The 14,653-nt window shown below is 43.8% G+C and overlaps 1 protein-coding gene across 1 annotated transcript; it reads left to right on the top strand.

The window, feature by feature from the left end:
• The first annotated feature begins 398 nt into the window (after positions 1 to 398).
• On the top strand, positions 399 to 3,395 carry LOC103696093 (ammonium transporter 2 member 5-like). Its single transcript, XM_008777722.1, has 3 exons — positions 399 to 983; positions 1,794 to 2,079; positions 2,845 to 3,395. The coding sequence occupies exons 1-3, from the start codon at positions 399 to 401 to the stop codon at positions 3,393 to 3,395; spliced, it is 1,422 nt and encodes a 473-aa protein (XP_008775944.1).
• The last annotated feature ends 11,258 nt before the right edge of the window (positions 3,396 to 14,653 follow it).

Raw genomic sequence — 14,653 nt, 5'->3', positions numbered from 1 at the left:
AACATAGCTAGCAACTTAAAGTTTGTTTTATACGTGAAAACTATGTTAGGAAGACATTGTCTAGGTGCGTATTTCATTATTTTCTTTATACTTCACAATCAAGGGCTAGAACAGCTATTTGCTCATTGTTTCCATAAATTAGATCCCACGAAGCCCTTGGAATTTTCACGGAGATTCCACCATGAACAAAGGCTGCATCCAGTTGGATATCTCGAGACCAAATCAAACAGGAGCGAACGCCAACTCCAAGGAGCATAGTACTCTCAGACTAAGCCCTCGTCCTGTTGTACGCACATATCTATATCACTCCAGCCCCCCCTTAACTTCACCACCTCTCAATCCAACCCTCCTTCCACGACCTCCCCTTCTCATCAGACAGGAAGCAGGAAGAAAGAAAAATGAGCAATACTACCGCTGCTCCTCCCCCTGACCCCTTCGGCTGGGTTGACCATGGCGACAATGCATGGCAGCTGACTGCGTCGACCCTCGTCGGCCTCCAGAGCGTGCCGGGCCTCGTCATCCTCTACGGCAGCATTGTCAAGAAGAAGTGGGCTGTGAACTCGGCCTTCATGGCCCTCTACGCCTTCGCTGCCGTCCTCATCTGCTGGGTGACCTGGGGGTACCACATGTCCTTCGGCGACAAACTCGTCCCCTTCTTGGGCAAGCCCAACTTCGCCCTCGACCAGCATTCCCTCCTGGAACAGGGTTTTGCTGGCGCGTATCCTGAGGCCACCCTCGTCTTCTTTCAGTTTGTTTTCGCCGCCATCACCGCCATCCTCGTCGCCGGGTCGCTCCTCGGGAGGATGAACTTCCATGCATGGATGCTGTTTGTGCCCCTGTGGATCACCTTCTCCTACACCGTTGGGGCCTTCAGCGTCTGGAGCCCCGAAGGGTTCTTGAATAAGCTCGGGGTCATCGATTTCTGTGGAGGGTACGTGATTCACCTCTCGTCAGGGATCGCCGGATTTACTGCTGCATACTGGGTAAGGATTTCTAGCTATCAAAATAAATATATTTTTGCCCACACTCTCTCCCTATGTTTTCATATATTGGTCCGGAGTGCTGCCAGTATGTTTGAGTTAAATAAGTTCCGAATTGTGGTGGCCCGGTACAATAATTTGGGAGACCTGTATTGCGAAGGATGGATACGGGCACGAGTATTTTGCTGGGAACATGACAAAAGATGGAAGCAAGAGAGAGGAAAAAAGGGGCCGGCTTTGCTATATTTTCATACATGAAAAAGGTCACAACAACATATGGAACTTTGGTTCTTTTAAACATTGATTTTCTTGAGCAGGGTAGAAAACAAATTGCATGTCAAATAGGACGGACCGTGGCTGCAATTTTAACTTTAAGCCCTGATTGGGTAGTCTAGAAGGTTTGGGCAACCCATTTGGAATAGTCCGTGTTAGAGGGGCTCTTAGAAGCCTGCAGGCTAGCTGGACGGGCCATCAAGCCAATTCGTGCAAGAATATCTAGAGAAGCACTTAATGGATAATGGATTGGATGGAATTTTATGGGATTCAGTTAGTTAATTGAGAATTTTATTTAGAGGCGAGAGTCTTTATTTTTCCCTTTCCTAAGTCCCATCTGATTGCACCCAAAACTAATTTCATTCGACCAAAACCATAAAAAAAATAACCCAGTCTATCTGATGAAATTATCACTAGCGACAATATGGCTTAAGAGTTATCATTACTTTACATGACCTTAATAAATTACTCATATGAAAATAGCTTCTTCATTGGCTCCATGATTTTTCTGGCGTGCGAAAAATGTAACATAACACGCAGGTGGGGCCTCGGACAAGCAATGACAAGGAGAGATTTCCACCAAACAATATTCTGCTGATGTTGGCCGGCGCAGGGCTACTGTGGATGGGTTGGACCGGGTTCAATGGAGGTGGGCCGTATTCGGCAAATGCAGATGCATCTCTCGCCGTTTTGAACACCCACGTGTGCGCTGCCACCAGCCTCCTTGTTTGGCTCCTCCTCGATGACTTCTTCTTCACCAAGCCATCCGTCATCGGCGCTGTTCAAGGCATGATCACTGGACTCGTCTGCATCACTCCTGCTGCAGGTAATCCTTTTTTAGTTTCTAATTCCTATGCATTTGTAAAGAGAACTCGTAAATGGATTGGTTTGGACCTTGGGTCTAGCTTGATCTATAATTGAATCAGGATCAGCTTCAGGAGGTGAAACGTCTAAAGCTAGATGCAATCCACAAATCTAAGGTTAAACTGATTCAATGGGCTAAAAGGCCAAGTTATGTCACATTAATCAAAAAAAATATTTTTGCATATATATCTTTATAAATATTTGAAATTATGTGTATACCTTTACGAGTTTATTATTTGCAAGGTTATCTTTATAAATTATATATATATAAATATATATATATATTTATATATATATATATATATATATATATTTATATATATATTCTTATTAAGTTGAGGGTATTTCAACCATTTCAGTTTTAAACAATTTGTCTCTTCATTGTCTTAAATAGCATGCTGATCACATATGCGACAAAAATAATTTATAAGGATATATATAGTAAATTCACAAGGGTATACCTGCAAATTCAGATATTTATTACAAAAACAAGTAACCTAATGCATCAAGAAATCATTTTTGATCCATATTGAAGAAAATTTGTTGAAGGAAAAAAAGTGAATTCCATTAAAAAAATATTTTACTCCCTTAATTTGCTCCAAGTTATTCCTCCTATCTTTGTTAACTCAATTAAAAGTCTTGGTGCAAGCCTCCACCTCCTAGATCATTGGACTTGAGTCAAGGTCAACATTGTGCTCTAACTTAAAATTCATTTCATGGGAGGCAGGAGTGGTGCAGACTTGGGCGGCCATCATCATGGGCATCCTCTCAGGCAGCATTCCCTGGTACACCATGATGATTCTCCACAAGAAGATCCAGTTCCTCAAGCATGTCGATGACACCATGGCCATTTTCCACACCCATGCTGTCGCTGGCAGTCTTGGGGGCATCCTCACCGGTCTCTTCGCCGAACCCCGGCTGAACAAAATCTTTTTCCCTAGTGACGACGTCGACAAGTACATTGGCTTATTGTACGGCTTGAAGGACCGCCGTGCAAGCGCCGGCCTCCGCCAGTTAGGAGTCCAGCTTGCTGGCATCCTCTTCATCATCTTTGTCAATGTCACCATGACTACCATCATCTGCTTGGTCATCAGGCTGATCGTGCCGCTTCGCCTCAGCGAAGAGGACTTGCAGATAGGCGATGATGCCATCCACGGTGAGGAGGCGTATGCGCTGTGGGGCGATGGAGAGAAGTTTGAGAAAACCAAACACAACAACGCCTATAACCTCGAGGAGTTTCCGTCAATAGCGCCAGTCAAAGCTGCTCAAATGGTGTGAGGGGAGCCTTGCAATACTGATTGCTAGATGCGAGAAACTTTTCGGAATTGTGGAGAGAAAAGCAAGTCAAGATGTTTCTTGCATGTCTTTACCAGGAATTGTTTCTTGCGTGCTAATTATGCATATTGTGGTTACTCTTTTTCATATTTAATATAATAAAAGGGTCGCTTTGGAAATTCACCTAGCCCTAGTAAGCAATTGAGTTTTTTTTTTGCATGAATACAACTGTATCATTTGAAATTGTTCTGAGCTAGCTTATGCTTTGTGATCGCTTTAAGATGTTTATTACACACATTACCCTTTTTATTCTTGTGCCATCTAGGAAAATTTATAATAGGAATATCGAGAAATAGAACATCAGAAAATTATATAAACATATAGAAGAACCTATAATCTATTGCCACCATTGATAAATTCTTGAAAATAGCCTGCAACCATGGACACAAGCAAAAGAACTGAACAATAGTTAGGAAGATGCGAGGTAGTCACATGTCTAGGTTAGAAATCCCTCTTCCTTTTCAATTTCTGCATGGTAGCTCTCGATAGGGCCCGCAAAGCACTGCAATAGCCATTTATATAGGGTACAATATTCTGGATAGAGAGAGGACCTAGCCCTAGGGTTAATTTTATTTTGAACCATCCCATCAATTAGCACAATCTATAAAAGAGGCCTCACACCTTTCATAACATACCAGAAGCAATTAGCCAGGCGGACCTAGGCCTAAAAGCTATATAAATCACACTCTATATTGGGCTTTGCTAGTCTAACAACTAACCTTTTTTTTGTAATTAAAAAATCCAATCGTGGCAACCCATATTTAGAAAAAATTCTAATATTCACCCACCTGGGCAATACTAGTTGGGTTTTGATTTTTAAAAATAAGTTATTTAGAAAATGACTCACGAGCGACGTCGCAGGTGGCATCCTGTGGACTCACACCCGCGAAGAGGAGGTGCAGACTGGACCCCGTCTCACTGTAGGCCTTGGACGGTCGCGGTCAGTGTTTGGACCTGCTGAAGAAGCAAATCAAACTGCTTCGGCTAGACCGGAGGGATCTGGACCGCTGGTGGAGGTGCTGCAGGGGGTGGATTTTGAAGAAAGTGGCTGGGTGGTGAGATCCGGCTGCTTGATGCATTTGGAGCTCCATGACTCCTTAGCTTCATGATCACGACTCAGGTCCTTCCTCTAGCGCCAAAAATATTGTGGTTCAAATCTGGCCCGAGGGTGACCACACCGGAGGAGTCGGAGGAGCTACCGGAGTGTGGAGGATGACAAGGGGAGCCACCTCCCGCAACCGACCGGGGTACGTGCATAAAGCCTCACCGATGTTTCCGGTGAGGACCCTCCGACGATTAAGTTAGTGTGGAGCTTAGTAGGTCCAGCCAAAAGTTCCCTCAATATTAGCTGTTGGGGATTTTTATAGTCCCGGTAGGGGTACTCAAGTAGCGGAGGTATAGCCCGTTCCCATCATGAGGGGGAGTGGCGCGTAGCCAAAGCTTGCTTGTGGCACGCGGTGGAGTCCGTTCTTGGAAATGGTAAGGTATTGATAGTCGTAGTAGGGTATGGCCGGAGTAGCATGGCGTTGTCCTTGGTCTGCCGTGGGCCAGCTAGCAAAGTGTGGCGTGGCGGCGTCGCGATGTACGACCACGTAGAAGGGTGTGGGCATGCACATGGGTGCGGCTGTCGGCAAGACCGAACTCATGGAATGGTCGCATCATGCATTTGGCGAGGTCGGCTTGACAAGTGCCGAGGTGTGCCCGGTGAAGTGCCTCGAGCTCAGGAGGTCGGGGCGTGTACTTGGAGAGGGTACCCCAAACTTGGCCGGGGCGCATCGGCGAATAAGGAGGGTGCCCCGAACTTGGCCGGGGCGCGTCGGCGAATAAGGAGGGCGCTCCGAACTTGGTCGGGGCGCATTGGCAAACATCCGAGGTTGGAGGAGCTTTCGGCGAAGTCCGAGGTCGGGCTGATTTTGGGCCGGACCGAGGACACGTCTAGTCGGCATTGGTGACTGTTGGGCCGAAATTGGGTGGCCCTTTTGTTATGAGCTGGATGATCCATTTCGCCCCCCATCAATGACAAATCAAGTCAAACTACTATAATAAATCTAAGCAAGACCTGAACAGCCATCCTACCACCTCAAACCAGACTGGAATTCTATTCGCTCTCAACACATGCAAACCTGAATTTTAACTTTGGAAACAATTTGAAAGCATATAGAATCTGAAAATGTCTAGGAGTTTAGAAATAAGGCAAATTTTAAAAACAAACCAAAAATCAATTTCTAAGCAAATTATAAGTCCTAACTAAGCATGCATGCTTTACAAATAGGAAAGACCTTGTTGCCCAAAAAGACAACCCAAGAGGGGGGGGTGAATTGGGTTTTAAGTAATTATTGCAATTAAAAACTTTGTGAGTAACTAATCAAAACTTATTGCAAATGGATTAATTAGTTACTATATGCAGTGAATGAAAGGAATGGAAGAGACAATGAAACAATCACAAACACAAGAGATTTTATAGTGGTTCGGAGCTAACCCTTGCTCCTACATCCACTCCCCAAGCTTCACTTGGGAGTTCACTATAATCCCTCAGATTATAGCCGGTTGTTTTACAAGCTCACAACCCAACTTGTTGTTTTACGAGATCACAACGAACTCGGTCGGTTTTCACAGGCTCACCGACTAGAACCACCCGATTGTTTTTCCGGGATCACAATCAAACCCTTACACCGTTGGTTTTAACCTCGGCTCACCAACCAACCTCTACACCCTTGATTCAATCTCCTGATTGAATCAAGCAACAAGAAAACAGTTTGTAAAGAGTACAGAAATAGCTTCTTGAAAAGCAAATATAAACAATATAACTAAAGAAGAGTTAGAAGCCCTCAAACAGATTTTTAGATTTGAGGAAAGAGGCTTCTCGAATTCTGCAATCTCCTCGTGAGTGGGATGAAGATTTGCTGTCAGATGAGGAGCCTTGAATGCGAGGAAGATGTTGGGAGGATGGACTTCAATGCACTTCTTCCTTCTTTCTCTTGTATTTACTCTAGAGAGACTTTGGTAGGTGAAAATCCCTTTTGTTTTTAATGGAGTCTCTCTTTCTTACTCTATTACTGTTCACTCTAGCTATTTAAGCCATCCCCAACGAAAACTAGCCGTTAGACACACATTTATGGCCGTTCTGCACACTCTGCAACTCCTAACAAAGTGTCCGTTGGGATCGGAGTCGACTCGCTCGATCTGGAGTCGACTCGGCTGTTACTGGAGTCGACTCATGCTTTACCGGAGTCGACTCGCCCACTGTTCAAAATTTGAAATAAAGTGCCGTCCCGTTCTGGAGTCGACTCGGCCAAACGTGGAGTCGACTCGCCAATGTCCGGAGATGACTCGGCCCTCCGGAGACGACTCGTTCTCAGGGTTCCAGAGATCTGTTTTTCTTCATTTCTTTCTCGAGTCGACTCGGATCATTTTGGAGTCGACTCGGCTCTCAGAGTCCGAAAACTGATCCTCTGTGTTTGGAGTTGAACTGCCTCTGAGTCGACTGGGATTTTGTTGGGTTCGACTCGGCTGACTTGGGAGTCGACTCGTGAGTACTTGGAGTCGGCTCGGCTCTCAGGATCCGAAAACTGTTTCTCTGTGTTTTGAAGGTGAACTGCCTCGGAGTCGACTCGGACTTTGCTGGAGTCGACTCGGCTCTCAGACACCGAAGTTGGTTCTCTGACTTTGTCTTGCATTCCTCTGAGAGTCGACTCTTGCTTCCTTAGGAGTCGACTCGCCAACCGTTGGAGTCGACTCGAGTTCTTCTGGAGTCGACTCGGTTCTCAGAGTCCAAAATGACTTCTCTGTCTTTCAGTCTGTTACTCCATGGAGTCGACTCGTACTTTGCTGGAGTCGACTCGGCAAGCATCGGAGTCGACTCTAATTCTTCAGGAGTCGACTCGGTGATAGGGTCTGAGATTTATCTTTCTGACCTATAGTCTGTTCTCAGTCGGAGTCGACTCGTAATGTGCCGGAGTCAACTCGAGCTTGTGCCAGTGCTTCTGATACACTTGGAATCGACTCGTAATCTTCCGGAGTCAACTCGAGCTTCAGACTTTGGTTCAAATTGATTTCCATACTTAGCCAAAATGTATTGAACCAAAGCTAAAGACACTTAAACATAAATTCACAAATATTTGGCTGAAACACTAGATTGAATTCATTAGTACAAGATATACTCAAATGCTTTGAGCTCATCAAAATCAAATAGGGTTATAATCAACCACTCCACAATCTCCCCCTTTTTGATGATGACAAAACATTGAGTATTTATAAAGTAAATTGCTCAACCAAAAGGAGATTTATAATAAAGTTTTGAAATGAATTCAAGTGTCTAGTCATTTACTTTATCCAAAATTGAAAGGTGTGAAACAGTAAATTCTGAAGTTAAAGCTCCCCCTTTCATTTAGAATTATATAAGCCTTCATGTCATGCAATCAATTGTTTGGCTTATATATGTTTAATAAATTTGCTTTCTTAAGATTTCAGATTCTCTCCCTCAACATATGCATTCAATTTTGTTTAGATTCTCTGAATTTTCTTTTAATGTCTTGAAGCTTTTGAGCTTAAATTTTTTGTTTTAGAGGGAAAATCTGCCAATTTGTTCTTGAGTATGATTCAACTAATCTCCGAATATCCCTTGAATGGATTCTGGAGATTACTCCTTTAGGAGCCCCAACAGAGAGATAATGAGCCTCAAGGTATCGAATCCACTTAGAACAAATTACTTTATGCTTTAAAAATTTTTTTTTTATTGATTCCCTTTTCATTTTAATTCAATATATTTTCTTTTCCTTTTTGTCATCATAGCAAAAAGGCAGAAAGCACAGTAAGGTACAGGAACTCAAGAATGCACAATTTTTGAAAGGAATTTCTACTCATTGTATTTAATTCAAATTTGAGTACAAGTGTGATTACATATCAAGTGAGTCCTCAAGGGACTGTACATCATAAAGTAAGAAGAACAAACAACACTAGCCCTTGCTCAGTCTAGTGTGTTTGATGACCATGCTTAACCCCTCATTGATGTTTTCTAGTTGTTCAAGTATCTCCGAGGTGGTTCTAGACTGAATCGTAGAAATGTGGTTGACACTCTCCTGGAGGGTGTCCAACCTGGAGAGCAGTGCATGGGCTAGTTTCTCGGCACCCTGGCTCTGGCTTCCTAGCTCTTATCTGATGCCGTCTCGCATCTTCTTCGTGTCGTCCTTGACGTCACTCATGTTCTAGTATTGAGCTTGGACCAGGCTGCGCACATTTGATATCTCCTCCCTCAAGTGCGCAGTCATCTCGGCTACTGCTGTCAGGGAGGGAACAATCTCGGTGGAGGGAGCACTCGAAGGACCTCGGAGCTCCCTCAGCAACTCATCTCTGAGATCCCTCACTATCTCCTGCCGCAACTCTCGGAGCTGCTCAGAAGAAATGCGGACCTCCAGTGGCTGCTGCTGAGTAGATGGGGCAGTGGAGGTGGAGGGCTCGGTATGTGTGGAGTGATTGATTATAACCCTAGTTGATTTTGATGAGCTCAAAGCATTTGAGTATATCTTATGTTTACTAATGAATTCAATCTAGTGTTTCAGTGAAATTCTTGTAAATTTATGGTTAAGTGTCTCTAGATTTGGTTCAAGACATTTTGGATAAGTTAAGAAGTCAATTTGAACCAAAGTCTGAGACTCGAGTTGACTCCGGGAGATTACGAGTCGACTCCAAGCGTATCAGAAGCACTGGCACAGGCTCGAGTCGACTCCTGTACATTACGAGTCGACTCCGACTGAGAACAGACAGACGAACAGAAAGATCCAACTCAAAATCTGTCAACGAGTCGACTCCTGAAGAACGCGAGTCGACTCCGATACTGCCGAGTCGACTCCAGGGTAGTACGAGTCGACTCCAGGGAATTACAGACAGAAAGACAGAGAAGTTATTTTGGACCCTGAGAGCCGAGTCGACTCCTGAGGAACTCGAGTCGACTCCGATGGTTGGCAGGTCGACTCCAAAGGAAGCGAGAGTCGACTCCCAGTGTGATACAAGGCAAAAGTCAGAGAGCAACTTTCGGACACTGAGAGCCGAGTCGACTCCTGCAAAGTCCGAGTCGACTCCAAGACAGCGCGACCCCAAAAAGACAGAAGACAGTATTTTCGTCTCTGAGAGGCGAGTCGACTCCAAGACAGTTCGAGTCGACTGCAAGACAGCACTACCCCAAAAAGACAAAAGACTGTTTTTCGGATACTGAGAGCCGAGTCGACTCCGAAACAGTTCGAGTCGACTCCAGGACGGTACGAGTCAAAAGACAGAAGATCGGGAGTTCGGACTCTGAGCGCCGAGTCGACTCCCAGAATTTCCGAGTCGACTCAAGTGAGCAAAGTTGAAGAATACATCTATGGATTTCTTGGAATGAGTCGACTCCAAAAGTGCCAGGTCAGCTCCAGACTTTGGGGAGTCGACTCCGGGTTAAGTCGAGTCGACTCCCATTCAAGAAGAGCACTTTAATTCAAATCCGAAACAGTTGCCGAGCCGACTCCAGAAAAACATGAGTCGACTCCTGCTGCAGCTGAGTCGACTCCAGATCGCGCGAGTCGACTCCGATCCCAACGGAAACATTGTCAGGATGTGCAGAATGTGCAGAACGGCTAGAAGATTGTGTCTAACGGTTAGTTTCCGTGGGGAATGGCTTAAATAGCCACAGAGAACTGTAGCAAGGTAGAGAAGCGACATTCCATTCAAAGAAAACAAGAAATCTTCATCTACCAAAGGATTTCAAAGGAAAAGAAGGAAGAGGGGCCATTAACTCCATCCAACCAACTCTTCCCAGCATTAAAGAAGTCTCCTTCAGTCTTCTAGTCTTCAAGACATTCAAGAGGAGACCCCGAGTTCGAGAAGCCCTTCTCTACGTCTTCATAAATTCGTTTGAGGGCTCTTAACTTCTCTCTTATTTATATCGCTGAATATCTGCTTGTTTAGAAGCTGTATTTTTCTGTTTGTTTTTCAATCCATTTGTTCCTTACTTGATTCAATCAGGGGATTGAATCAAGGGTGTAAAAGTTTGTTGGTGAGCCTAGGTTGAAACCAACGTGTAAGGATTTGATTGTGATCTCGGAAAAACAATCGGGTGGTTCTAGTCGGTGAGCCTGGAAAAACCGACCGAGTTCGTTGTGATCTCGTAAAACAACAAGTTAGGTTGTGAGCTTGTAAAACAACCGGCTGTAATCCGAGGGGTTATAGTGAATTCCCAAGTGAGGCTTGGGGAGTGGACGTAGGAGCAAGGGTTAGCTCCGAACCACTATAAATTTTCTTGTGTTTGTGATTCTCTTGTTGTCTCTTACTTTCATTTCATACACTGCACATAGCATCTAATTAATCCACTTGCAAAAAGCATTAATTAGTTATTCACAAACCTTTTAATTGCTATAATTATTTTAAGACCCAATTCACCCCCCCTCTTGGGTTGTCTATCTGGGCAACAAGTGGTATCAGAGCCGGAACTCTATTACCCAAAGAGTAAAAGATCAAAATGACAACTCCATTTGGATCTTCTCACATTGAGGGCCAGTCCACCCATAGACCTCCATTTTTTAATGGATCCGACTACTCATATTGGAAGGCTAGGATGAGAATATTTATCCAAGCCCAAGACTATGAGATGTGGACCACCATACTAAATAGACCATACATCCCATCCATTTATGTAGAGGGTGTCACTGTACCCAAGCTTGAAAAGGATTGGGATGACAATGATATAAGGAAGGCACAACTAAATGCCAAAGCCATGAATGTGCTTTATTGTGCTTTAGATAGAAATGAATTCAATAGAGTCTTGTTGCCCAAGGTGACAAGCCAAGAGGGGGGGGTGAATTGGTTTCTTCTTTACTTGAGTGCTTTTAAAACTTTCTTAGTTAACTGCGATGGATGCTTACTTAGGTTATTAGAGTGAGTTAAACTAATGCAAGAATAGAAAGTAAAGCAAGAGAGAATGAAAGCACAAACACAATCCAAACACAACAATATATAGTGGTTCGGTGCTCTCCTTAGCACCTACGTCCACTCCCCAAGCGTACCCTTGGGAATTCACTATAATCTCGCGGATTACAGTTGGATTGTTTTCCGGGCTCACAATCCAAAAACCTTGTTGGTTTTACGGGATCACCAACGAACCTATACAACTTTGGTTTTCCGGGTTCACCAAAAACCTTGTTGGTTTTGCGGGCTTACCAACGAACCTTTACAACTTTGGTTTTCCGGATTTACCAAAAACCTTTGTTGGTTTTGCGGGCTCACCAATGAACCTTTACAAAGTTTTCAAACAAATGAAAAGAAAAGATTTAAACTCCTAAATGAGCATATAGAACAATATGAGCAATAAAGAAGAGTTAGAAAGAAATTATCGCTTTGAAGTCGCTTGGCTCTTCTTTGTCAAGGAAGCTTCACTCTTCAATGGGGGAAGGAGCTCTTGATGCCTCTTTGAATCTGCTCAATCCCTTTCTTTGATTTTTGAATGAAGCTCTTGATGAAGAAGATTAGGGCTCTTTGGTTTTCTTGTGTATACTTTGATTTCCCACTCAAAAGTTATTTATTCTGATGAATAGTGCCCTTTTAAATAGTTTTCAACCTTCCTTGGACAAGCCCCATTGGTCAGATTTGAAAAACTAGCCGTTACATGCCTTGGGAAGGACAAAAAGTACATCTGCAGAACTAGCCGTTACTGTTCAGCCCGTGTTTGGGTCGGCTCAACCTGTCCTTGGGTCGACCCAACTTGGCCTTGGGTCTACTCAAACATTCCTTGGGTCGACCCTCTCAGAGAACACAGAAACATGAATTTCAAACTTCCTTCACTTGGGTCGACCCAACCATTCTTTGGGTCGACTCAAAGTTCACTTGGGTCGACTCAACTTCTTCTTGGGTCGACCCTCTCAGTAATTTCAGAGAGCCATTTTCTGTCTGTCTTTCTGTCTTCCATTTGGGTCGACCCTCTCAGGGTTTGGGTCGACTCAAAGTTCACTTGGGTCGACTCAACTTCTTCTTGGGTCGACCCTCTCAGTAATTTCAGAGAACCATTTTCTGTCTGTCTTTCTATCTTGCCTTTGGGTCGACCCTCTCAGGGTTTGAGTCGACTCAACCACTGTGTGGGTCGACCCTCTCAGTAAATCCAGAGAGCATTTTTTCTTTGCATTTTGAGGTTCTTTAGAGGTTGGGTCGACTCATGCCTACCTTGGGTCGACCCAACTCACTGTTCATTTGTGCTGTTTTTGCATGAGTGTGCCAGATGATTCCTTTAAGTCCCGGGGTTGACCCAATCAACCTATGGGTCTACTCAATTCACACTTTGCTGCATTCTCAAGATTAGATCCATCCAAATGAACAAGACCATATATATATTTTCAATTAAACAAATATACTGAGAGTAATGAACTTATAAATGAAGTATCAATTTAACTTATAGCAAGCTCTAGATAATTGCTTGTTAATCATCAAAATAACACTATCATCCTCAAGTCTCTACTTGCATTTCTGCAAAAGAGATTTGGGATAGACTTGAAGTGACCCACGAGGGCACAAATCAAGTAAAAGAATCCAAAATAAATATATTAGTTCATAAGTATGAATTATTTAAAATGGATTCTAATTAAACAATCACTTGCATGTTCACTAGATTTACTGACATTGTCAATGGCCTAAAAAGCCTTGGCAAAAATTATACTAACAGTGAGCTTGTCAGGAAGATTCTTCGTTGTCTACCAAGGTCATGGAAAGCCAAGGTGACGGCAATCCAAGAAGTCAAGGACTTAAACAAGCTGCCACTCGAGGAGCTACTTGGATCCCTCATGACGCATGAGCTAACAATGAAACAACACAATGAAGAAGAGTTCTCTCACAAGAAAAAGGTAATAGCACTAAAATCTGTTTCCACTAACAAAGACTTGTCTTGCAGCATGTTCGTCCTTTCCTGTCTACCTAAAAATATGCTAGACAGATCGTTGTTAGAACCGACGAACAAAAGTTAATTTAAATTTTACTCTTACCTTTCCTACTCGAAGAATAGCGGTTGTAAGAGGTCGATCCACAGGGAGGCGATTGGAGTTGCATAAAAATCAGAACGTTCACTCGGATTTGAAATCGATTTTTGAATGATTAAAAAAAAACATTATTTTGAGGATGTTGATATGATTTTCTAATTGAAACTAACTAAAAGAAAGGTACTCAGATTCGAAAAGCATTTATTTAGTTAATCAAAGAAGAGTTTTGGCATAAATTAAAATGGATGAAAACAAGAAGATTGAAGCGAACACAAATTGCATGAAGGAAGATTTAATTGTATTGCATAAAAAGAAAAATTACAGAAGTTGAAGAACAGAACTTAAAAATACAGAAATTAAAAACAATAGAAATTAAAGCTTTAGCATAAATTGGATGAAAACAGTGCTAGAAAAATTGCAGACTGGAATATAGATTGCATAAAATAAATTTATGGATTGCATAAAAGGACAAGTGCTTACAAGAGTAAGAAAGAAAAAAATATATATATAAAAAAAAAACTAAGGAACAAGTAACTCGGTTGAACACCTAAATAAAAGAAAAATTAAAATAACATTTTTTTTTCCTTCTTCTCGGAAAACAGGGCCTCCCCTATTCTTTGGACACCGAAGCAGCCGAGCTCCTTCTTCTTCCTTGGACCAGCCAGCCACCACCCAGCCGATCTCTCGTGGTTTCCACCCAAAACCGAGCACACCCCTCTTGTTCTTCTCCTCTCTTACATAGATCCCATCAGCAAGCATGTGGAGAGGATGCGAGATCGATGGGAGCTGATCATGGGTGAAGATCCGGCGCGGATGTAGGGATTGGCTGGGCGGGTCACGGAAGGAAGGCGCGGACTTCCTTCTTCGGGCATTGCAGAATCTTTGCTGGGAGGAGGCGATGATCCGTGGCTGGGGCACTGCGGGAGGAAGAAATGGAAGGGAGCTGGGAGGACGCGGTGCGGTTGAGGAGCTGGGATGCTGGAATCGCTGGGAGCTGAAGCGGAAGGTGGGGACTTGGCTTCCTTCTTCGGGTGCTGCTGATGCGGAAGGGAGGCGCTGGGATCTTCCTTGCTGGGAGGTGAATCGCCCGGGATCGCATGGAAGCGGAAGGTGGGCTGATGCGGAAGGAAGGAGGCGCGTGGAGGAGCCGATCACGGGATGCTTGCAGTCGGACGCGGGGATCACGGGATGCTGTGATCACGGCTTGAAATC

The sequence above is a fragment of the Phoenix dactylifera genome, unplaced genomic scaffold (assembly GCF_009389715.1).
Source record: "Phoenix dactylifera cultivar Barhee BC4 unplaced genomic scaffold, palm_55x_up_171113_PBpolish2nd_filt_p 000354F, whole genome shotgun sequence".
Classification (NCBI taxonomy): Eukaryota; Viridiplantae; Streptophyta; class Magnoliopsida; order Arecales; family Arecaceae; genus Phoenix; species Phoenix dactylifera.
This window is presented reverse-complemented; position numbering and strand designations above follow the sequence as displayed.